At 56.0% G+C, this 24442-nt stretch overlaps 2 protein-coding genes across 3 annotated transcripts; one reads left to right on the top strand and one right to left on the bottom strand.

Annotated features, from left to right (window-relative positions):
- Positions 1–203: 203 nt before the first annotated feature.
- On the bottom strand, positions 204–2408 carry Ppp1r14b (protein phosphatase 1 regulatory inhibitor subunit 14B). The gene is given in 5 exon segments (XM_050136899.1): positions 204–472; positions 583–615; positions 840–923; positions 1969–2357; positions 2360–2408. Coding segments are annotated over 5 exon segments (609 nt in total). The 5' UTR covers positions 2394–2408; the 3' UTR covers positions 204–403.
- Positions 2409–7318: 4910 nt separating this feature from the next.
- Positions 7319–24407, top strand: Plcb3 (phospholipase C beta 3). Of its 2 annotated transcripts, XM_050136936.1 has the most exons (32): positions 7319–7556; positions 9988–10065; positions 10240–10308; positions 10396–10536; positions 10793–10872; positions 10954–11007; positions 11102–11177; positions 11293–11393; positions 12201–12367; positions 12450–12596; positions 13426–13666; positions 13823–13907; positions 13988–14174; positions 14791–14996; positions 15920–16016; positions 16094–16178; positions 16408–16532; positions 17325–17479; positions 17571–17732; positions 18283–18382; positions 18464–18568; positions 18744–18835; positions 20211–20364; positions 20451–20486; positions 20619–20811; positions 21152–21278; positions 21374–21450; positions 21542–21631; positions 21716–21773; positions 22018–22104; positions 22186–22405; positions 23288–24407. In XM_050136936.1, exons 1-31 carry the CDS (start codon positions 7458–7460, stop codon positions 22387–22389), a joined length of 3678 nt encoding a protein of 1225 aa, XP_049992893.1. In that variant the 5' UTR covers positions 7319–7457; the 3' UTR covers positions 22390–22405; positions 23288–24407. The 2 variants fall into 2 exon arrangements, with proteins under 2 accessions (XP_049992893.1, XP_049992892.1); XM_050136935.1 differs by lacking the exon at positions 23288–24407 and having other exon boundaries at positions 22186–22728.
- The last annotated feature ends 35 nt before the right edge of the window (positions 24408–24442 follow it).

The raw sequence follows: 24442 nt of genomic DNA, 5'->3' as shown, positions 1-24442 counted from the left end.
CCAGCATGGGGTTATCACCATGACTACGTGGCTCGCAGGAAGACCTGTGGTCACCTGGGGAGTAGCTGAGTGGTGACAATTGTAGAGCAGTGTGTCACCCCCCACCCCCCAAAGACCAGCCAAGCCTATTAGCTGCTCCAAGGCCATGTGATCCCAGCTTTATTTTTGAAGGGCCTGCGCCGCAGAATCAATATAAAAACACAAAAAGTCCCATCAGTTTAATAACAATAAAAAACCCCAAAAATGGAAAACTGAGGGCAAGGGAAGTGGCCCCTAGGCAGGGGCACAGGGATCCCTGCTCATGGCACCAGGCCTGGCCGCAGGGTCCCCTGGTATTGCTGTTGCTACGAGGTTGGGGGCAGCGATTGTCCTGTGGGAGCCATGGTCATCTGGGTCAGGACCCTTACTTCTTCTGGGGTGTGCTCAGCTTCTGCATGCCCCGGATCTTGTCCAGCAGGCCAGAGATGAAGGCCTAGATAAGAGGGAAGATTAGTGAGGCTAAGACCCAAGATGATAATCTGACATACATACATACATACATACATACATACACCCACTCTAAGGTCAGGGAAAACGACTTACCTCAGTGGGTTTGTAACAGTCAACTAACAGCTCCTGGTGAGGGAAAACATAGTGAGTTCTTGGGGACAGGACTTTCAGTTCACCTATACCCTCCCGAGGGACTGAGGCCACTTAGGGACATAGCTAGGTTAAGTTCCATGACCCTCGTTTTTCCAGAGGCAGAAGATGACCCAAACCAAAGAAGGTATGGCACCAGGGCAGAGCTTCCCCAAGGGGCAGTGTCTCCAGGCAGCCTCTCCTGGATGACTTCAGCTTACCTTCACTCTAGCAGCCCGGGTATCATCGCTTTCCATGTCCAAGAGTTCATCCACATCTATCTCCAGCTCTGGGATCTCCTCCTCCTGGGGTAGGGGTGGGAGAGAAGGACAATGCCTCAGCAGGAGGGGGCCAGGAGAGGACTCCCTGCCTAACTCAAAACCGTACCAGCCCTCCTCGCCCAGCACAAGACAGCTGCTCTGGGAAGGAAAACAGATCAGGTCTGTGCCAAGGCAAATTGCCCAATGAGGGGGAACTTCCTGTCCCTGCCAGTGGGCACCAGACAGACAGGGCTGGGGACCTTGGGCTTTGAACCTAGCAGATGTGTCTTCTCAGCATCCAGGACCTCTAGCTTACTAGAGCACTGGTGGGGCCAGCTGTCCCAGTTCATCACAGTCCCCTCCCCTCCCCCAAACACCTGTCACAGCTTCCTGGGAGGGAGGAGGAAGTGAAGGGTGAGGGGTCAATGGGAAAGACCCATGCTTGATAAAGGGGGAAACAAAGAGCCCATGCTTTGAGGAGAAAGGGGTACACCCCCCTCCTCAAGGGAACAGCTATCCAACTTGGAGCCAGCTGCATTCCAGGGCTGGGCTAGGGTAGGCATCACAGGGCAAGCCCACTCCTCCACCCTACCCCTGGGGGCCTGAGTCACCATCTGAACAAGCAGGGAGTCATGGGGTGGAGAGCCAGAGCCGGGAGAACTGGCTAACCGGTCTCCACAGACAGCAAGGCAGGCTAGCCCACTAGAACAACTCAGATCCTTTATACACTTGAAACAGTTAAGAGTTGTGCCTTTCAACTAGTGTCTACGCTAGCCCAGAGAGACAACTAGATCAGACCTTTCACTGTCAGCCCAAGCTAGACCCCTGCCTCCAGTTCTATTCCTGTAGGCTTGGGGAGTACACCATGCTTAACCTGGGGTAGCACCACGAAGGACGCAAGGTTCGAGGCAGAGGAGAAAGCTAGTGACTCGGGTCAGGCAAGAAAAGCCACACACTGGGGAGCGGCGAAAGTCAGACGGGTGGCTTGGAAGCAGAACTCCCACTGACCGGTGACAGACTGACGGTGGGGTTTCCGAGCAGACCGACTTAGGTCCGGTTCTAGGGTATCGGCCCGGGGTGGGGAGCGCACCTGGCAGTCGTAGAGACGCGTGAGCTGTTCTAAGATCCACTCCTCCAGGTTGAGGCGCTTCCGTAGCTCCTTGCGGTCGTACTTGACGGTGACCTTCCCTTGCTGTCTCACCGGGCCATCATCATCCGCGCCCCCCGGGCCTTCGCCAGCCGCTCCGGGGGGGCTCTGGAAGTAGACTCGAGGCCCCGTGCTCCCACTGCCCGGCCCGGGAGCCGGGGCAGCCAACGCCGCGCCCCCCGCGGGGCCGCTGTCCGCCATGGCGGCCGCCGGGGCCACGTGCGCGCTCGGGCCCCTCCCTGCGCCGCCGCCTCCCGGACGCCCGCCGGCTGGCTCCGGGCCGCTGGCTCCGGTTAGCTCGCGGGCTCCGCTCCGCGCGGCTCCGCGGCGAGGGCGGCGGCGGGGGCGCCCGGGGGCAGCTGCAGCATGCGGAGCCCCCGGGCTTGGCCTGGCCGCGCCCCGCCCCCTCCCCACCGATCCGCCCGCCCTTTGTCCCCCGCGGCCGCCGCCCGAGCCGCAGCCGCCGCCGCTTTCTCTGTCTTGCTCTCTTCCCCCGCCCCCCGACCACACCCCCTTAAAGGGCCAGCCCCGCTTCAGGCGCCCCCCCCTCCCCAACCCCGCCTCCTGAAAGGGGTTAGGAGAAGACCTAGTTTGCAGGGTCCGGGGCTCTGCGGTCCCCCCCTTAATTTAACCTCTGGCCCCCAAACCCAGACTTCTAGGTGTCGGGTGCCTGGATCTGCACGTAAGCCAGGACCATAGTTCTCTTCTGGCTCTGTCTCATTCTGTCACTGAGGCCGAATCAGAGGCGGGCTAAGGCATAAGGCCGAGTAGGGCGCGGATCCGGTGAGGAACGTGCGAGACCCTCGGCCAGCAAGGGGCAAGATGACGTCCGCGAGCGGGCCGACACGTGGATGGGGCTTCCGGGGATAAGGGAGTGCAAAGGCGTCCAGGAACTCTCCAGGTGCCGGAGCACCCTACATGGTTCGGTCTCACGGCCTTCAAGAAGTCGGGGGTTAGGGCGTGTAGAGTTAGCCCTGCGGCTTACAAAAGCCAGGACCCCAGGCGACCACCGCCCACCGGTTGAGATGGCGGCGCGCGGGGCGTTGTGGGCAATGTAGTCCACGGCTCGGCGTTGCTGCTCCTCCCAGCTAGATGCAGAGCCCGCCGCGAAGAGCAAACTTGTTTGGGGCGCGCCTCTCCTGGATGGCTGGGTTGTGCTGGGCGCGGCCCTGGGCACCCTGCAGCTTGCGCGTGTGCGAAGGAGGAAACTCTGGTACAAAGAGTAAACCAAAACTCGCGATGATAAAGGTAATAATAGCAGTTGACCCCAAATGAGCGTTTATTTGGACCCCCATCCGGCCTGTTCCGCTTTGAGGGCAACAAGCTAGTTTTCCCAGTAGCTCCTCTATCCTTCACACTTTAGGAGACCATGTTCCTTCCTTCACTGTCTGAAACTTTAAATTGTCTCATTCATCCATTTCTCTTTCTCCTAGACAGCGAATTTTGGTAGCTGAGAACACTGAAGACCTTGTTTGCTAATACCCAACCTTGGAACACCCTGTTCACTGTCAAACCTACAGGCCTTTGTAAACTATCCGGTCCCTACAGAACCCCAGCCCCTAAAAACTCTGACTCAAGCAGACGACTCCGTCCTATTGGTTAAAGAAATGACCATAAGAGAATGGTGGACTTTGTTTAAATAAGAAAACCCGTGGAAACTTCAATTGTGGCAACACAGTTAAATCATAGACATAGGGCTATATACAGGGGGACCTGGGATTTTGAGTCAAGACTGTGGCACACACTATGGTAGAGTCTACCAGTGTCCCGCCCCCAACCCCGCCCCATCTCATACACCCCAATGAGGTTGTATAGCACTTTCTGGGACATCTCTTTGGCTGGCTCACCGTCTTCAGTCCCGAACAGTCTCAGGATTACAGAGATAGTAGGTCCTAGCCCCTTATAGGCATCTTTTCTATAGACGCTACAAAGAAAAAGGCCTCTCAGCAAGTGGTGTTCAGAGGGTAAGTTGGGCCCAGGTCACAGAGATGGTATTGCATCCAAACCCAGGATTTTGGGCTCCTCTCTTATGCTTATATATGTGTGTATGTGTATCACCATGTGCCTGCAGCAGTCAGAAGAAAGCTTTGAATTTCCTGAACTGGAGTCACAGATGTCTGGGAGACATCATACGGGTGCTGGGAATTGAATTTGGGTCCTCTGCAAGAGCAGTGTTCTAGACTCCTAAGGCAGCTCTCTCGACCCCCTCAATGCTATTCTTGGAGAGAAACCACAAAGGCTAGGGTAGTAGGTCAGAGATTGAACATTTGCCTAGCATGTGCAAGGAGCAGCATGGGTGTGATGCCCAGCCCTGTAAAAATAAGATGCAGGGAGAGGAGCCTGGGGAGGTAGCTCCTTTGGTACAGTGTACCAATGCCTTGGGTTCGATCCCAAGCACCACATGAATTGTTTGTGGTGGTGTACACTTGTAACCATAGTTGTGGAGGCAGGAGGATTGGAAATTCAGAGTCATTCTTGGTTACTTAGTGAGTTTGAGACCAGCCTGAGAAACATGAGAGAATAATAAATAAAACGAGAAGACAGGTTTAGGAGTGGTGTTGGCGTGGGCCCGAGGACGGGAGGTGAGCTGCTTACCAGGAACCTGGCTGGGGACAGTTCTTAGCAGGGGAAGCACTTGAGTAAGTTGGCGTTCCCCCCCTCCACAGCCCATTGCAAGACATCAGCCTCTCTTCAGCTAGCCTATGGGGCCAGAGAGTCTGGCTCCTGCTGTGGCAGGTTAGGCAGTGACATGCTTATCCCCAGCCTGACCTCTTCCATGCATGAACTAATGGGAGAGTCACTTTTCCCAGGACTATATTCCCTGTATGCTCAGCGCACCCCAACAAAGGCTCTGCCTCTGCCCCCAAAGTGATGACACTGAACACTGACTTTCCTGGTTAATGTGAACGTCTCCAGTTCAGCTCAGATGCCAGGTCCTTTCAGGGGTGGCCCATCCTGCTTTTCTCTCCAGCCACCTTACGTGTCGTCCCCGTCCCCAAGGCAGCCTCATTTTCCTGGGGCTGGCTGTTCTGTCTTGTCCTTCCTGTGACTATTCAGTGAGAGCAGAAAGATGGGTATGCTGGCCTGTAGCCTTCTTGGAACCTGGGCTTCTTCATAGAACCCTAGCGTTGGAGCACAAGGGGTTAGGTTTGAGTCCTGACTCTGCCCAGGAAGTGGGCAAATCGCTCATATGCCAGGAGCCAGAAGATCCTGACCTCTCTGTGACCCACCACGCAGGCTCTGGATCCTTTATCCTGCTGTGCTCACCCACCAGCCCTCCTGTGACTGGAGTGTGCCTTGGCCTCTCATCCCGCCTGGTGCTCTAGCTTCCTTTTCCCATGTTCTACCTTTCCCAGGGGAGTGTGGCCCCCTCCCACCAGAGTGTAGCTAAGGATGCTCGTAGCACCTCCCTGAAGCGGAGGCCCTGGGGAAGGACCCATGGGCTGAAAGCAATCCCTTAATCGAGGGTAGAAGCCTGAAAGGCTGCCTTCGTCCCCCCATTACTGCTTGCCGAGAAACTATTACCATTCCAAGGAGGAGGAAGGAGTCTTCTAATGGGGGGCGCCCGGCCTCAAGAGATTAGCCGTGGGGGAAGAAGAGGGCCTGGCCCAGCAAACAGCTTCCATCCTGTTTTCCAAGGACCTGCTTCCAGAAATTTCTTGGAAGGTCTCCTGAGGAAGACATAGGGCTTGAGGTTCAGGTCCTGACTCCAGATCTCCTAAACTTTAGCGTTGCTGAGCAGGGTCCCCTGTGCCAGAGCTCACGCGTGTCCTTCCCCTCTGACATTCCCATTTCTTCCCTAGCTTATGGGAGCTCTGGATTTGAACCTCAGCCTGGGGGTACAGAGCCAACCTCCACCCGGAATGGCTCTGTTCTCCCGAGGAGGTTGGTGATCCTTGGGGCTCTGAAGGGTTATTTCTTTTACGGCCCTTTTAAGAGAGGGAGAGGGTCACAGCGCTGCACACCCCCTCCCCTTTGTCTCCTCCAGAGCAGGGAGCAGAGGCCGGAAGTCAGAATGAGGGTTGAAATCCTCTCAGGAAGCTGTGTGACCTTGGGCAAGTCCCTTCCCCTCTCTGGGCCTCAAGTGGAGATAATAATCACACCACTGCACTAGGCTGCTGTCAGAGTCAACTAGACTCATTAAGTTTGCCGCCATTATGGTGGGGATTTGGAGAACAGCCAGTGCCAGGCAGGGCTCCTCCTGAGGCCTGAGAGCCTGGGGCAAAGGCGCCGGTAGGGAAGCTCCTCCTTGGCTGACCCTCCTCCCCCAGAGCCAGCTCCAACTCTTTCTGGGTTTCTAGGTGACTTGGCTGGCCCCTCTGGATGAGTTCTACTTTAAACCTGCTGCTGCTGCCTCCTTTGTATTGGGGGGGCTCCCACAGGGGCCCTCAGGCAGGAGCCCCCCCAGCCAAGCCCTGCGGGAGGGGCTGCAGCCCCCACCCCTGCCGGTGCCCAGGAGCCTGCCCCTTCCGTTCCTCCCGGTTGCTGGAACACAGATTTCAGGGCACCTGCTGTGGGCCAGGCACTGCACAACCCCTCCTTTAGGGACACCCATGAGGCTTCTGCCCCCTCTGGGCAAACAACCATCCTTCACTATGCAGTTTTCAGCTAAGAGGCTCATAGAGACTAGTTCCCATCACAGGGTCAGCAGGGCAAGAACTGCGCCAAGGTTTTCTCTGGAAAGCCAGGACGCTTGGGTCCTCAAAGGAGGTGGCAGGCTCTGGGCCTCCAAGGCTAGGGACGGGGGAGGGGCGCCTGCTGGCGGGAGGCCCATTAGCCAGCTAAGTGCTCCCTGGGAGGGGGGGGGGACTGTACTGCAGCAGGAGGGGGTGAGGCGAAGTGAGGGCACGCGGGTGGGGTGGGATAGAGAGAGAGATGGAGTGACGTTTCCTGAGCTCACTTAAGTGCAGCAGGAGCGGGATGGGGTACAATCTGCGCCCCCAGCCCTATTATCTCCACCTTTTCCACTTGGAGCCCTCAATGAACTGACCTTGGCCCCATCTTAGGCAGCAGCTCTAACCCTCATCCTTCCAGGTGCACCCTCAATAGTTCCGTGGCCCCAAGCTCTCTTCTTTTATTTAAGACCCCGGAAAAATAAAGTCCTACTGAGCCGGCCGCAACAAAGACCCCCAAATCTGCTCCATCCTCCCTCTGGATGCAGTCGCCGCCCCGACCACCAGGGGGCGCCGCCGCGGGCCGGGCGGGCCCGACGCGGTAGGAGGGGGCGGCACCGCCCGACGGGGCGGAGCTGGGCGGGGGCGGGGCCGGGCGCCGAGTCTCCGTCCGTCCGGGACAGACTGGCTGGCTGGCGGGCGGGCGGGCGCTGACGCCGCGGGGCCGGAGCGGGCCGCGCGGGAGCGTGTGGAAAGACCAACGGCACCGTCGGTTTCCGTCGGGGCTCCGTGGGTCCCTGAGCTGCCCCTGGCTTGGCCATGGCGGGCGCCAGGCCCGGCGTCCACGCGCTGCAGCTGGAGCCGCCCACCGTGGTGGAGACCCTGCGGCGCGGGAGTAAGTTCATCAAATGGGACGAGGTAAGAGCGCCTGTCCCCTGCTCTGCCCAGATCGGAGGACTCCATTCACATTCGCCTAGATGCCAGGGACCTCCACTTCAGCGTTGCCTGACCACGGCAACCCCCCAGTCCAGCCTTGTACTCCGGAAACTTGAGTCCCCTGTCGTGCTAGTAATTGAAAACTTTGTCCCCCCTCTACCCGCAACCCAGTCCTTCCACTGTGGTCAGTTAGGCTCTCCACTCCTTGGCGTGGAGACTTTGAACCCCATTAAATCCTGTCCCTCTTCGCACTCTCCCACTCTTGCCAGACGAATTCTGGTTCTCCGATACTGGTCTGGTCCCTAGACCCCTGCTCCTGGCACTGGACTCCCACGGGACGTAGGGCATCCTTGTCCTGGGTGAGGTGTCACTGGGGATCCCACTCTTCCCAGGGCCTCCGTCTGAGCAATTCTCTTCTGCTCATCACTTTTCACTCTGTCCTGGTTGATACCCCTTACCCTGCTTCAGGATTCCAGCGAGCTTTCTGTTCAGGTGGAAGCACCATGTTACCCCTTACTCGAAAGACTTAGTCCGTCTCCAAGTTCCTACAACACTGGGACCTTTGCTCTCCACTCCTTAACTTAGGAACTTTGAACCCCAATAAATCCTGGCCCCCACTTTTTACTGCTTTTCCCTTGGTACTTACCCGATGCCCACCTGCGGCTTCTTATCCGGATCCCACGTCTCACCCACGTTTTCGTACAGTTCCCTTCCCTGCACCCTGGGCCCCTTGCTCCCTAGAGCCTCAACCCAGCGGCCTGAGTTTCCTTACTGTTCCTTCCCAGTTGGGCCATAGGCCTGGAAGACGCTAGGTTTCTTTCCGGCTGGGTGGGGCAGGAGTGGGAACTAAGGGGAGGGGCTGGGGGCGTGGCCTTAGCTGCAGGTGTGCTGGGCGAGGGGTGCCTTGGCACTGCCGCGGCCCCAGGAGACCCCTTCCCCCAAGCCAGCCTAAAGGGAAAAGTTTCTCCTTTTCCTTGTCGTGTGATAAACCCAAATAAGGAAGTGGAAACAGGGAGAGGGCCCGGGGTGGGGTGGGGGTGATAAACACAGTTTAGGACTGAAGAGCCAGGGGCCTGGATGGCCTTTGGAAGTTAGGCCCCTAGGGGAGGTCCCGTGGGGGCTCTAGGGATAGTACCCACAAATCTTTCCTTTCTACTTGGGGCTGTAAAGTCAGGCCCAGGGCAAGGTTGGGAATCTCCTGGAGGGGTTGGGACCCAGTGTCCTCCAATTAGAACTGAAGGACCATACAGCCAGAAGGTTTAGGGACCTGCGTCCCTGGATCAGCTGCTATCCTTCTGTAAACCAAGACTGCATGGGTGGGGCTCCGCAATTCCCAGTCTTCTGACTGATGTCCCTGCTGGCTGTGAGGTCGTTGCTGAAACCAGGAGCCAGGGGCTGTGCAGGAGTCTTGGCTCTGTTTCCCAGGTCCCAGGACTTTGGAAATGTAACCCTGCAAATCCTAGCTTCTCCGTTCCTTCCTGTGTAAGATGGAGGTGGTGGCAGGACATACCTTACAGGGCTTTGAAGAGCCTGAAAGGGGGTTGTTGAAATTCAGGGTGTAGAACTGGACATGGTCCACAGTTGGGACCGTGGGACTGGGAGTGTGCACTGTTGGTGGCAGGATTGTGTAGGGCGCCAGTTTGGGGAGGGGGATCCTCTTTTGGCTCAAGGGGAATTAGTTCTGCTGGCTGGAGTACATAAGCCTTTGTTGGTCCTGAGCATATGGGGTAACCCTGGGCATCAGTGACTGGGTCCTTTCAGAAAATAGGCATATTCCTGCTATCCTGCCCTCCTGTCAGTCATCTTAGAGCTATTAGGGAGAAGGGGAGACTCCTGCCTCGTCTTCCTGGAGGTCATGGAGGCTCTTCTGTCACTTGGGGTGAGCCTGAAGGCTACGAGGATCCTAGGAGGTACAGAGTGGTGGGTGGTGGACTTTGAGGCAGATTTTAGATGCCCAGTTTTTGTTAGGCCTCAAGGGACACTGAGAGGCTTTAGGTGCAGGCTCCCAGCATCCTGCTTTCATTCAGTAGCCGTGTGCTTCAGTAAGGGCTGTGGAGCAGGGGAGTCTAGCCTCCCTGTCCTCTCAGGCCTTCAGGGGAAACCGAGGCTGGGATGAGCTCTCCTGGAGGCCCCCACACGAGTTTCATGTGTAAAGAAGAAAGGAAAGCACAGGGAAGGGCGTGGTGGACGGTGGGTGATGGGGCCAGAGTAGCTAGTAGCCTCTGGGATAGAACTCAGCGTGAAGGTGGAGCTGGGAGGGGTGTTGGGTACCAAACCTGAACTGCTGAGGACTTGCCTTCATGTCCGGGAGCACCTGTAGGCTGCTGCAGCTTCCTCTTGACTCACTGGTGGAAACCAGCTTGGGTAGGTCCAGGACCAAGTCTCACTCCCTGACTCTCTGTGCTGCCCTCAGGAGGCCTCCAGTCGGAACCTGGTGACCCTGCGTGTGGATCCCAATGGTTTCTTCTTATACTGGACGGGACCTAATATGGTGAGGGTTCGCTGGTGCTACTGGCTCAGTTCTGGGCCCCTATGGGAGACCCTGTCTAGTTCTCTTGTCCTGGGGATGAGACCTAGCCAGGAGTTGGGCATTCCTCAGCTTGAGTGGGGAGATTAAGGACCCCTCATAGTTCTCAGACACAAACCTTGACTCTGGTCTTCGTAGGAGGTGGACACACTGGACATCAGCTCCATCAGGGACACACGGACAGGTCGTTATGCCCGCCTGCCCAAGGTGAGGGATGAGGCCTTGTACTGATGGGACCAAGGTTGTCAGGGGACAGCACACCCCTTCTCCTTACCCTTGGTTTTCACTACACAGGATCCCAAGATTCGAGAAGTACTGGGCTTTGGGGGCCCTGACGCCCGGCTCGAAGAGAAGCTGATGACAGTGGTGGCTGGGCCAGACCCAGTGAACACCACATTCTTGAACTTCATGGCCGTGCAGGATGACACAGTCAAGGTGGGCTGGGGTCAGGAGACAGTCCAGGAAAGCAGATGCTTCACTGGAAGACATGGCGTAGCCCAGGCTGGCCTCAGATTCAAGGCAATCCTCCTGCCTAAGTTCCTCAAGTGCTGGGATTACAGGTGGTTTACAGCCACCACTCCCAGTTTTGTCCTCTTGATGTCCCATGTACCAGACCCTGTTCTGGATGTAGGCTATGAGTGTGCCAGCCTCTCCGTCCCCTACACCTCTTCTCCCATGTGCTAACTTCCAGGTCTGGTCGGAGGAGTTGTTCAAACTGGCTATGAACATATTGGCTCAGAATGCCTCCCGGAACACCTTCCTGCGGAAAGCGTGAGCCCTGGGTCACCTTGGGGAGCACTGGGGGTTCAGCTGACCAGTCCCAAGGTCTGACCTTCATACCTGCCTCCTCAGATACACAAAGCTGAAGCTGCAGGTGAACCAGGATGGATGGATTCCGGTCAAGAAGTGAGCACCCCTTTCCCCTCAGCATCTTCTCTCCTGCCCTGACCTTGGTGATCTTTGCCCCCCAACTGACCCTGACCCCTCCCGCCTGCATCAGCATTCTGAAGATGTTCTCAGCAGACAAGAAGCGGGTGGAGACTGCGCTGGAGTCCTGTGGCCTCAACTTCAACCGGGTGTGTAGGGCCGGAGCCGGGGCCAGGGAGGGTGGGGTAGGGTGGGTGTCACGGTGGGTGCCCACTTTCTGGAACTTGCTGCCCTAGGTTCTCACCCCATACTCCTCACCCTTAGAGTGAGTCCATCCGGCCTGATGAGTTTTCCTTGGAAATCTTTGAGCGGTTCTTGAACAAGCTGTGTCTGCGACCGGATATTGACAAGATCCTGCTCGAGATGTAAGTGGCCTGGGAGTGGCTGCCACAGGCTTGGGCTCTGCCCCTGGCTTCTGCTCAGTGTTCTTTCTAGTGGAAGTGGTGTGGGTGGGCAGGTCAGAATAAGAAAGGGGGTACCGCTGGGTAGCGGTGGCGCACGCCTTTAATCCTAGTACTAGGGAGGCAGAGGCAGGTGGGCTCTGTGAGTTTGAGGCCAGCCTGGTCTACAGAACGAGTTCCAGGACAGCCAGGGCTGTTACCCAGAGAAACCCTGTCTCAGAGAGAGAGAGAGAGAGAGAGAGAGAGAGAGAGAGAGAGAGAGNCCAGGACAGCCAGGGCTGTTACCCAGAGAAACCCTGTCTCAGAGAGAGAGAGAGAGAGAGAGAGAGAGAGAGAGAGAGAGAGAGAGAGAGAGAGAGAGAAGCAGGAAAGGGGGGACCGCCACAGGATGCTCCTGTGGTTTCTGGAGCTTGATGCCGTTCCTTTGCCACAGGTGGCTTAATCATCCCACTTAGGATGGGAACCAAGGGGCTCAGATATGTAGTAGGACCTGCCTGAGCCAACACAGTGTGGGAGGACAGAGCCAAGATTGGTCCTGGGGTCTAGAGCCTCAGAGTGGTGAGTTGAGCCCTGGCAAATGCTGATGCCAGTCCATCTTCTGCCTGACGCTGTTGAGTGCTCAGGAGTGGACAGGGAAACTGAGGCCCAGAACGCCAATCTGTGGCTGCTGAAGTTAGGTGCAGGCCTTCCCACTTCTGTCTCCCAGGGTGAGGGCTTAGCACAAGGTGGGAGCTGAGGCTACAGCCTGACCCAGCTTCTGGGCCCCTCCAGAGGTGCCAAGGGCAAGCCATACCTCACTCTGGAGCAGCTCATGGACTTTATCAACCAGAAGCAAAGAGACCCCAGACTCAATGAAGTGCTGTACCCGCCACTGCGGCCCTCACAGGCTCGGTTGCTCATTGAGAAGTATGAGCCTAACCAGCAGTTCCTGGAACGAGGTAAATGGCTGGCGGCAGTGGGGCAGTGTGGGTGGGACAGGGCAAGCTCAGTTCAGCTGACCTGTTGGTACCCCATCCCCAGACCAGATGTCTATGGAGGGCTTCAGCCGCTACCTAGGAGGGGAGGAGAATGGCATCCTGCCGCTGGAGGCCCTGGATCTGAGCATGGACATGACGCAGCCTCTGAGCGCGTACTTCATCAATTCCTCACACAACACCTATCTCACTGGTGAGTAAGAGAGAGAGGAAGCAGACACCCTTACCCAGAGTCAATATCTCTGTCAGTATCACCTTATGGGTGGCTGTCCTTGAGGTGTCCCTGCGGAGGGGCTGAGGGCATGTCTGTTGGCATTGTGCAGGGACAGATGCCTGGGTAGGAGATAGATGGTTTAAAAAAGGGGCGGGTGTGTGACTCAGGAACAGGGCACTAGCCTCCCACTTGCATAGCCCCAGGAGAAGCAAGAAAGGAAATCAGGGGGTATGGGGAACATGAACCTAGGGACAGGTACACAGAATGGGGGGTAGTGAGAGAAGACTGGGAAGGGGAGACAGGAGCAACCCTGGTCTGGAAGGCTTTTGGACTCAATATGAATGGCAGAGAGGTTCTTGGAGAGTCTGAAGAAGAGAAAGCACTGGAACTGGCAGTTCTATGGGACTGTGGTCCCCTAGGCAGGAGGCGGGGAGGCTGGTGCAGTCAGAGATGGAGAGCAGCAGTAATAGACAGTAGATACCAGTTAGGTCCTAGGGAGCTCTGGAAGGTATCTGGGGAGTCAGGCAGTGCTGGGAGTGTGTGATGAGAGAGAATGTGAGCCTCGAAGGGAGAACCAGCTAGGCCTAACAATGCTACTGGATGCCTGCTCTGCTCCCACCTGGTGAATGCCAGGGACTGGGGGTTAGAATGTCTGCCCTTCTCTGAGGGCTTCTGGGGGAGATGGTACTGGCTCCACTCTGAGTGGAGGCGTATCCGACTGGCCAGAGCGTACCACCCTGGAGTTGGTCTGGGTCGGTTCTCCATGGACCGTGGTGGCCAGTGAATAGTGACATAGCCTTCCCTGCAGCGGGCCAGCTGGCTGGAACATCGTCAGTGGAGATGTACCGCCAGGCGTTGCTGTGGGGCTGCCGCTGTGTGGAGCTGGATGTATGGAAGGGACGGCCACCAGAGGAAGAGCCCTTCATTACCCATGGTTTTACCATGACCACTGAGGTGCCATTGCGTGATGTGCTTGAAGCCATCGCTGAGACAGCCTTCAAGACCTCTCCCTACCCTGTCATCCTCTCCTTCGAGAACCATGTGGACTCGTGAGTGGGCCTGCCCCGGGAATCTCTAGAGAGACCTCTGATGGAGGCACTCCAGAGGGATGCCCACACAGCCTCCTTTCACTCTTTCTTCACCTCTAAAACTGAACTGCCTCCGCTTCCCCTGGGAACCTCTGACCTCTGACTTTGTTCCCACAGGGCAAAACAGCAGGCCAAGATGGCCGAGTACTGCCGCTCTATCTTTGGGGATGCGCTGCTCATTGACCCCCTGGATAAGTACCCGGTATGGGGGTGTGGAGCTAAGGCAAGGGCGTATGGGAGTGAAGGGTGACTGAAGGGTCCTGACTTGTCCACACTGTCCAGCTCTCTCCGGGCGTCCCTCTGCCTAGTCCACAAGATCTGATGGGTCGGATCCTGGTGAAGAATAAGAAGCGACATCGGCCCAGCACAGGCGTCCCCGACAACTCAGTTCGCAAGAGGCCGCTGGAGCAGAGCAACTCAGCCCTGAGCGAGAGCTCAGCCACCACAGAGCCTTCCTCACCCCAGCTTGGTATGGCCTGGCCTGACCTCCAGCCCAGATCCTAGCACTGACTTAACCTCTCACCCCAATGTCTCCATCACCCCAGCCCCTGACCTCCTTCCTTACTACCTCAGCCGTGTGGTGACCTCTCAGCCCTGACTTCCAACCTGTCGCTGCTGCCTGGCCAGGGTAGAGCTCTAGATTCTGACCTTTGACCTCAGTGAACTTCTGCCTTCAGCCTTCTGACACTTGACCTATAACCTCCACTGACTCTGCTCACCTAGCTCCTTAAAATTTCAGCTAACCTTTGCCCTGTCATTTTATTGAGGTCCCTCATCATTAACTGCTCACCCCATTAATCCCCACTGGGTATGGCTCTTGCTGAGCTGAACTTGTAGCCCAGCCTGTTACTATGTACCTGGCTGTTCAGGCTGTTGTTCTGGTTTCCTACTGTATATAACATTGACCTATGACCCCTCTGGACAACCACCAGCTTTAATGCCATCCAGATTATGACCCCTACCCTCTCCCCAAGCTGTGCTTCTCTAACACGGCACCCTGCCCTCCCCACGTACATTGAGCACAACTGCAGGCTTCCTCAGCATCAGCCTGTGGTTCTGACCTTTGACCCTTGGTCCTTGTCTAGGGTCACCTAGCTCAGACAGCTGCCCTGGCCTAAGCAATGGGGAGGAGGTGGGACTTGAGAAGACCAGCCTGGAACCCCAGAAGTCTCTAGGCGAGGAGGGCCTCAGCCGGGGACCTAATGTTCTCATACCTGCTGACCGAGAGGATGAAGAAGAGGATGAAGAAGAGGAGGAAACACCGGATCCGAAGAAACCCACCACGGATGAGGTCAGGACCACAGGCGGGCACGGGGGCATTTACTGAGCACCTGCTGGGTGACAGCCATCGTCCTGGTCAGCTGCTCTTCTAAAGCTTGATCTGTGTAGGTCCCCAGCTTAAGGAGGTATGCAAACAATCCTAAAAGAGTTAGGGCACAGACCAAGGAGATGGCTCCCCTAATTAAAGTATCTGCTTCCACATGCTTGTCCTCCTCACACGCAATAAATAAATAAAATGTAATAATATAAGAACGAGCTAAATGTGCTGGCACATGCCTTTATTCTCAGCGGCAGAGGGAGGCAGATCTCTGCATCTGAGCTCAGCCTGGTCTGTTTACACAGTGAGCTCTGGGCTAGTAATTGCAAAATAGAGAGACCCTGTCTCAAAATAAATAAATAAAATAATTTTTAAAAAATGTTGTTAGGGTACAGGACTGGCAAAGTAACAGTCCTTACCATACAAGCCTAGTGGCCTGAATTTGATACCCAGAACCCAAGGCAGAAAGAGAGGACTAACTCCTGAAAGTTGTCCTCTGATCAGCGTGTGTGCACCATGGCAGCAAGTACCCACACTCACACACATACTCTCGCACAGTGTGTGGTGAGAGGAAAAGAAACTGAAGCTAAAAGTTGAAGGAAAGGAGGACACAGAATTGCAGAGTTGTCAGGGAGGTTGGGGCACACAGATCTAAAGATGTTGCACTAGCGTGTGCTAAGGCCCTGTGGCAGGAGAAACTAGTACAAGAGGAGGGAGTGTCAAGAGGAATATTGGAGAGTAGAGGTAACAGAAAGGTCATATCAGGGTGATATCAAGGAGTCTTGCAGGAAGTGGCTGGGCAGTATGGCTGCAGGTGTGGGAAAGGGCTAGCCCCCCTTTTAGGGGTGCAAGTAAGGGACATCTCGTGCCACTGACCTCGGGTTTTGGGGCCACAGGGCACAGCCAGCAGTGAAGTCAATGCCACTGAGGAGATGTCGACACTTGTCAACTACATTGAGCCCGTCAAGTTCAAGTCTTTTGAGGCTGCTCGAAGTAAGTGGGGATGGGAGACTGAGAGCGGGCCCTGCCAGGCCCTGCCAGACCTTATACTTTCCCTCCCCCACCCACAGAAAGGAACAAGTGCTTCGAGATGTCATCCTTTGTGGAGACCAAGGCCATGGAGCAACTGACCAAGAGTCCCATGGAGTTTGTGGAGTATCCTTCCCAGGCACTGGGCTGGGGTGTGCCTAGGCAGGGACTTGCAGATGCCCCAGGGATTTGCCCCCATCTGCACGGGGACATCAGTGGGTTGAGGTGTGGAGGCTCAGGGATGATATGGGCAGCTTTGCTAGGAGTGGGCTTCTGGGAGCATGGAGATGGGACTTGAAGCAGAGGCTGGCAGAGCTTGGTCACTCTTTCCTATGGCCCTGACCACCAACCTCAGATACAACAAACAGCAGCTTAGCCGCATCTACCCCAAGGGCACCCGTGTGGACTCCTCCAACTACATGCCCCAGCTCTTCTGGAATGTGGGTTGCCAGCTTGTAGCTCTCAACTTCCAGACCTTGGGTGAGCTCTGCCCCTCAGTCTTAGTTTTTTTGTTGTTTTGTTTTGTTTTTCAAGATAAGGTTTCTCTGTATAACAGTCCTAGCTGTCCTGGAACTTTGTAGACCAGGCTGGCCTTGAGCTCACTGAGATCCACTTGCCTCTGCCTCCGAGTGCTAGGGTTAAAGGCGTGCACCACCACTGCCCAGCCCTGTCTTAGGGTTTTTATTGCTGGGATAAAACACGTGACCAAAAGCAACTTGGGAGTGAAGGGGTTTATTCTATCTCACAGCTTGCATGCCCATCATCGAGGGAAGCCAGGCCAGGAACTGCAGCAGAGGCCGTGGAGGGACCCTGCTTCCTGGCCTGCTTCTCCTCGCTCGTTCAGCCTGCTTTCTTACAGCACCGAGGACCACCAGCCAGGGGTGGCACTGCCCACAGTGGGCTGGGTCCTCCCACATCAATTAACCAAGAAAATGCACCACAGGCTTGCCTACAGGCCAATCTGATGGGGGCGACTTTCTCATTGTTCCCTCTACCAAAATGACTGCAGTTGGCATCAAATTGACTTAAACAGGCAGAACATCCTCCTTGACCTGGACCGTTCACTGACTCCTAAGTTTACCTAATCCTAGGTCCCAAAATTAAACCCAGACTTTCTCTGGAGCCCTGACCTTGCTGACTGGACCCCCACCTGTCTATTTGTTCTTGCATCTCTATCCTGGCATCCATTTAATCCTAGCTCTGGTCCTGGACCTCGAACTCTGACTGAATCCCACTAGGCCACTTTACTTACCCGGCCTGTGTTACTTACAGACATGCCAATGCAGCTCAACGCAGGTGTCTTCGAATATAATGGGCGCAGTGGGTACTTGCTCAAGCCTGAGTTCATGCGGCGGCCAGACAAGTCCTTTGACCCCTTCACTGAGGTCATTGTAGATGGCATAGTGGCCAACGCCTTGCGGGTCAAGGTAGGTCCTGAGGGGGATCGGGCCTCGGGTGTTCCGAGGGTAAGACATGCAGTAGCTGCTTTACTTCCCTTCCTGGCCTCTCCTACTGCAGGTGATTTCGGGGCAGTTCCTGTCTGACAGGAAGGTGGGCATCTACGTCGAAGTGGACATGTTTGGTCTCCCAGTTGACACAAGGCGCAAATATCGCACAAGGACATCCCAGGGGAATTCATTCAACCCTGTGTGGGATGAAGAGCCCTTTGACTTCCCCAAGGTAAGCCCGCTCTGTGGCAGGTCAGCCTAACCTGACTTGGCTGTAATCAGTCTTAGAGCAGGGGCCAGGCACCTGATCAGAAAGTGGGAAGGGCAAGTGACCCTCCAGGCCCTGCATGTCCCATGGTCAGGCTTGGGGTCCCTGGCCTCTCCTGGGTGACAGGAGGAATAAGGAGAGGGAGGGCTGCAGGGTAGGGATGATGACAACATTGTCCTATTTTGTGTTGTTCCTGTTCCTTCCCCACACGAGTGACAGACACTGCCTACCTCATCTCCAAGGCAGGAAGCACTTGCCAAAGACCACAGCTCCAAGCTTGCACCCTCTCCTACAGTCCCATGGGAATATGACCTCTACTTCTGACTGGGTTGAAGTACATCCCGAATTTATACACATGGCTCAGTATAGTTGCTAAGCAGGCCGCAATGCGACCTGACCTATCTTGTCCAGTGGATGGCCCTGAGGGCTTCTGACTGCCTGTGAGCTGGGTTACTGTGGCTATGGCGTAGTGGTCCTGGCTCTGCCCCATAGCTCAACAGTCTGCACCCCACAGGTTGTGCTGCCCACGCTGGCCTCACTTCGCATTGCAGCTTTTGAGGAGGGTGGCAGATTTGTTGGGCACCGCATCCTGCCTGTCTCTGCCATCCGCTCAGGTGAGTCATGGGCTTTGGGTAGCACTGAATTGACTTGGGGATTTGGCCAGGATAGATGATCTTGCCCTCCTGTACATCCAGGATACCACTATGTCTGCCTGCGAAATGAGGCTAACCAGCCCCTGTGTCTGCCTGCCCTGCTTATCTACACTGAAGCTTCTGACTACATCCCAGATGACCACCAGGGTGAGCTGGGGCAGTAGACCAGGGCAGGGACCAGAGGTGGGAGCTGGGCATGGGCATGGCTGAACTAGGAGCCTCAGTTCACATGGGGTCAGGCTTCCCACAGTTGGAGCCCTGTGCTGGTAGGAAGAGTGTGACCTGGGTTTGGTCTGAAGACTGGGCCTTCTGCTTCCTCTAGACTATGCAGAGGCCCTGATTAACCCCATCAAGCATGTCAGCCTAATGGACCAGCGGGCCAAGCAGCTGGCTGCTCTCATTGGGGAGAGCGAGGTGAGTGGGCAGCAATGGTGGGAGGCAGGGCTAGGCCTACCTTGACACTGGGGACCAGTGAATAGCCCTCCCACAGGTACCCCCATCTCCCAGCTCTGCCATCTGATACCTCTCCCCAAACTGAACTGTTAAGTGTCTTACTGCGGACCCTAGCTTCCTGTTTCGCCGGCCCAGCTCAGGCCTGCAAAACCTGCTCCCCTTTCTGGGCTCTTTTATCTCACTCAAACCTGGAAATGATGTCAAGTGGCTGCTAATTGCCAACATGCTGCCAGGCCTGGTGTGAGGTCAGTCACATCCTTGGCTCTCTGCCATGTCCCTCAGAGAGGCTATGGAAGTAGCTCAGATCTGTACAGCCTGGCTGGGCTTCCAGCTTGACCTTTCTGCCATGTTGCACTTTCAGGAGCTTTGGCTGATTTGCAGCAGGCGTGAGGGCTGTGGGTTTTTGCTTTCGTGTGTAAACATGTTTGCGCGTGTTCACATATATGTGCACGTGGTTTTCCAGAGTCACACTCCACCTTATTTTCTCAGATAGCGTCTCTCATTGAGCTAGAGCAGCTGGCCAGGAAACTTCAGGGATCTGCCTGTCTCTGTCCACCGTGGCCCTGGGGTTATAGACATGAGGAGGTCTGACCACAGGTCCTCGTGTTTTTACGGCAAGCTTACTGAGTCAGTCAGTTTTCCAGTCCCTTCCCTCCTTCCCTCCAGTGCTGGATAGGGATGGAGCCCAGGGTTTTAAGCAGGCCAGGCAAAAGCTCTCCCACTGAGCTATACCTTCAGCTCAGCTGTGGGCTCTTGGAAGAGGATGTACCCATTTGCACTGATTTGGGTTGTGTCTAGGCTCGAGTTTCTCAAGCTCTACATGGAATCAAAAATTTGAGTATACGTACACAGGGGCATTGGAAGTCAGGGAAGCCATGAGGAGGTAGTGGCTTCAGCGCCAGGAGCAGAGGTTCAGCCACATGTCCTGACCCGATCCCCATGGGGCCTGTGGCGGCCAGGAAAGAGATGACTGCAATTAAGGCTGTGAGGAGCTATTAGTTGAAGAGACTGGTGCCCGCTCTGCTGTTGCTTCCTCTGCTGATTAAATTGGGAGCTGAGCATCCAGGGGAGGACGGACCACCAGGCAGGGGTGGGAGGGACACAGCGGAGGACTCTTGGGGCCAGGCCAGGCTTTTCCAGAATCATCTGGGACTTGTTGAGGACATGCAGTGATCTGGTAACACACAGCTTTCCTGGCTGGCGTGGACAAGGGTCTGCCTATTGTTTATCTTTTTATTGTGCAGGCAGAGGGAGCTGGTAGGGGTATAGGGCATCCAGAGGTGGAAGGACCCAGAGATGGAGAAAACATTTTTGGAAAGAGTTTTCTCTCTTGCAGGCTCAGGCCAGTACAGAGACATATCAGGAGACGCAGTCTCAACAGCCAGGGTCACAGTTCTTGCCCAACCCCACACCTAACCCACTGGATGCCTCACCTCGCTGGCCCCCAGGTCCTACTACCTCCCCCACTAGCACCTCCCTCAGTAGCCCAGGTAAGGGGAAGCTTGTCCTCGGAGTGGGCCAAGGGGAGCCATGAGCTGCTGGCTCTCAGCTTCTCACCATAGCCTCTGCTCTCCAGGGCAGCGAGATGATTTGATTGCCAGCATCCTCTCTGGTAAGGGACACAGCCTGATCGGGGGTGGGGCCACCTGGAGGGCATCTACCACACCCATCTCGGTCATGCCCAGACCACCTCACCTGCTACCCTGCCTTCTTTTTGCTTGCTACCTACACCTCTCCCTTTTAGAGGTGACCCCTACCCCTCTAGAGGAGCTCCGAAACCACAAGGCTATGGTAAAGCTCCAGAGCCGACAGGATCGAGACCTGAGGGAGCTGCAGAAAAAGCACCAGCGCAAGACTGTGGCCCTCACCCGCCGCCTTCTGGATGGTTTGGCGCAGGCCAGGACTGAGGGCAGATGCCGGCCCTCCCCCGGTGCCCCGTGAGTGCCCTGAAGCTTGGTACCACCTTGTGGAGGGAGGTGTGCATGTGGCTCTCCATGCTGGGTGGGCATGCTTGGATGATGGGAAGGTGGAGAGAGATTCCCATACTGGTCCTCACTCTTCCCTGAGAGGAACATCTCATCTGAAGTCCCCTGCCAAGAAGCAGGAACCGGCACCTGTGTAAAGCTAACGGTATAGCTGCTGGCCCCTGCTGGTCCTCTTGATTTGCATAGCAGACCTCACCTGGCTGGTGCCTGCCACTGCCTGCTGGCACGAATCCCGCTCTAACTGTCCTCCTATGCCAGGGACATGGCATTATTGAGAATGTTCTCCCTACAGAGTCAGCAATCCTGAAGACATTAAGGAGTATCGAGAGTTCCAGAACCGACAGGTACAGATCCTGCTAGAGCTGAGGGAGGCCCAGGCAGATGCAGAAACCGAACGAAGGCTGGAGCACCTCAGACAGGTAAGAGGGGCCTGTGGTGTAGGCAAGGAGAATCAGCTTCCTGGGTAAACCTGTCAGCCCTGTGTTACCTGCTGGCTGGCTGCCTGTGTCCCCAGGCTCAGCAGCGGCTCAGGGAGGTTGTCCTGGATGCGCACACAACCCAGTTCAAGAGACTGAAGGAGCTGAATGAAAGGTAAAGACAGACGGTCCTGTGTGCGTGCGGTGGGACTCTGGTGCCAGGAGTCCTGCCTCTGACCCCCTCCTGTCCCTTCTTGCTGCTCCAGGGAGAAGAAGGAGCTTCAGAAGATCCTGGACAGAAAACGCAACAACAGTATCTCAGAGGCCAAGACAAGGGAGAAACATAAGAAGGAGGTGTAAGTGCTTTGGGGCTGGGAGCCATTGAGTGAGGGGAAGAAGGGAGATGCCTGGGCACAAAGCCATCCCTTTCCCCTCTGCAGGGAACTGACAGAGATTAATCGGCGGCATATCACTGAGTCAGTCAACTCTATCAGACGGGTGAGTGAGCCCCACCTTTCTCCTTCACTCATCAAAAACTCCGCTCTTCCATGCCTGGCTTGGTGCCATATTGCTCTCCAGAAGGCTCCTACCGCCTTTCCTCCAGGGTCTGTACCAACAACTTCTGGTGCCTGCATCGTATCTAACACCTTAAGTGTCCTGGGAGCCTCTATGCCCTGCTCCCTGATTTCAGTGCTCCCAGGTCTTGGCCCTCCTGCAGCTGAACTCTTGCCCTCCCTTGCAGCTGGAAGAGGCCCAGAAGCAGCGCCATGAGCGCCTCCTGGCAGGGCAGCAGCAAGTCCTCCAGCAGCTAGTGGAAGAGGAGCCCAAGGTGAGGCCAGGGAGGAGGCAGAAAGGCAGGTAGCACAGGAGCTGGGCAGCCTGGCCCCTCTGGACACTCATCCTCTTGCAGCTGCTGGCCCAGCTGACCCAGGAGTGTCGGGAGCAGCGTGAGAGGTTGCCCCAGGACACCCGTCGATGCCTGCTAGGCGAGAAATCAGAGGGGCTGGGGGACGGCCCCCAGGTGGCTTGTGCCAGCAATGGTCATGCACCTGCGAGTGGCGGGCACCTGTCCGGCGCTGACTCGGAGAGCCAGGAGGAGAACACCCAGCTCTAAACTGGCTGAACAAGAGGTGGCCACAGGACTGGGGTGGGCACTGGGCAGTGGGTAGAAGACACTAATGCTTTTTTTTTTAACCTTTTATCTTTAGAAATTTTATTTTTTTAAAATCTGAAGCAAATGCCTCACACTAACTCCATTTTCTTGGGGCCTCTTTAGTCCTTAGCCTCCCTCTCTAACCTCAGGCCTAGGAAAAGGCTGGGACTAGTATGCCATCACACAAAGATGGGTGTTCCCCCACTTCCAGGGAGCAGTAGGTGGAGCTCTGGGAAGTAGAGGCCAACCCTTTATATTTGGGATTTTTTTTTTTACGTGAATAAAAGTGGACTTGAGGGACTTTGTGCACAGTGTGGTTTGGATGAAAGCGTTCTAGGCTCTAGCTCGATTACCGCCATTTCCTCTGGGGCCTCAGTTTCCTCGTTTATAAAATGGGGTTGTGCCATTGTGGTCAGACTCCTAGCAAAAGATTCAAGGTTTTAACTTGGTGGCCTTGCCCAAGATCTGTGGTGACCTCATTCCCTGCCAGAGGTGGCTTTGAGCTTTCTGCCTCTGCCCTGAGCACCTTGGTTCCCTAGCCCTATCACTCTCTTCTCCCTCAGCTTTTCCATCTCTTTGCTCGGGCTCAGACCTTGCGTCAGGAAGCCTTTCCTGCCTCCCTTCCTGTTGCCTGATATGCCCCAAGCACCCAGCATCTCCTGCCAGGGCTACTGAGGCACCACACAGGGATGAGGTGGCTGGTTGGAGCTGAGTTGTCAGATTGGGAAGGGGTCCATGGCTCTTAGGATGAAGGAAGCTGGCAGTCTTAAGGGTTGTTGCTGGCAGGGGCTATGATACTCTGTGGATATCCCATGGCTCCCTCACTCCCGTGAGGGAGATGTTTTTGCCTGTTTTACAGATATGGAAACAGGTCCTGAATGGAAGCTGCGTGTACTGGGCTGTAGCTAAGTGGAGACCTGCCAGGAGGCAGGATGACCTACATGCTAGCTCTGTGCTAGATGGTCTTCACCAGCCTGGAGAACCTGCTCTGAGCCTGGGACCAGCCAGGAATACCAGAGACCCTGTGGCAAGAGAATGGGCTAGGCCCCGCAGTAGAGGCAGGCTGGCACTTCTTCAAGGCCTCTCCCAGCTTCCTGGCGTTGGGGACTGACTGCTCCCTCCAGAGGAAGGCAGCCTCTTATCAGGGCATATCTCCTGCCAATGAAGTGTTTTCTTTGCCTTGTTTTTGTTGCAGCCCCAGGCAAACAAGATCCGGGTAGGAAGGCCTGAGAAACTGGGTGGCCAGGGTTGGGCTTCCCAGGGCTAAGGCCTTTGCTCTCAGAGATGGGATTCCTACCATTGCCCAAGCCACCTTCTTCAACTGTCAGACCATATCTTGTTCCCAGGTCTGTCACTTCTCCGTATTTCATGTCTTGTATTGCTGGCAGACTGACCTTCATTTTCCCAAACACGAGTTGGGGTCCTCAAAAACAAGCCAACTCCCAACATCCTGATGTGTCCCTCTGCTGACAGTGGCAGTCCCAGACACAGCCTCACCTTTTGACCTACTCCTTGAGGCCCTGCTGTGGTCGCCGCCCCATCCCATGTTCCGGGAAGCAGGGTTGTGGCGCAACTTATCTGCATAACCAGCGCAAAGCACTGGCCTGGGCTATAGGGGCGCCAATAAATCTCTGAACTGAGCTCTGGGCCCTGCTCCAGGTCCCCGTGAGAAGCTTCTCCGTTCCCTAGTGATCGTGTCGCCCCGCCCCGTGTGCCCTGCCAGGTCCCTCAGCAGCGCTGGCCCCAAGCCGGTCACACAGTAGCTGCTCACAAGGACTGACCCAAATAGGAGCAAATGACCCCCCCCCCCCGCCCCGGGGGAACCGCGGCTTGGTTTGCAGAATGCTGAATTCCGGCGGCCGTCTGGCCTGCAGCTCCCAATTACCATATTAGAGATAAGGGCCTGGCTGTCCCAGGGGTCTAGCCACGATCCGCTCCTTCACCCCAAAGCTTAGCAGCCGGGCTTTCTGGTCGCCTCGACTTCTCGGTCTCAATCCTTGGACAGAGCCTGTTT

The sequence above is a fragment of the Alexandromys fortis genome, unplaced genomic scaffold (genome assembly GCF_014885135.2).
Source record: "Alexandromys fortis isolate MF-2015 unplaced genomic scaffold, M_Fortis_MF-2015_v1.1 scaffold_3, whole genome shotgun sequence".
NCBI lineage: Eukaryota > Metazoa > Chordata > Mammalia > Rodentia > Cricetidae > Alexandromys > Alexandromys fortis.
This window is presented reverse-complemented; position numbering and strand designations above follow the sequence as displayed.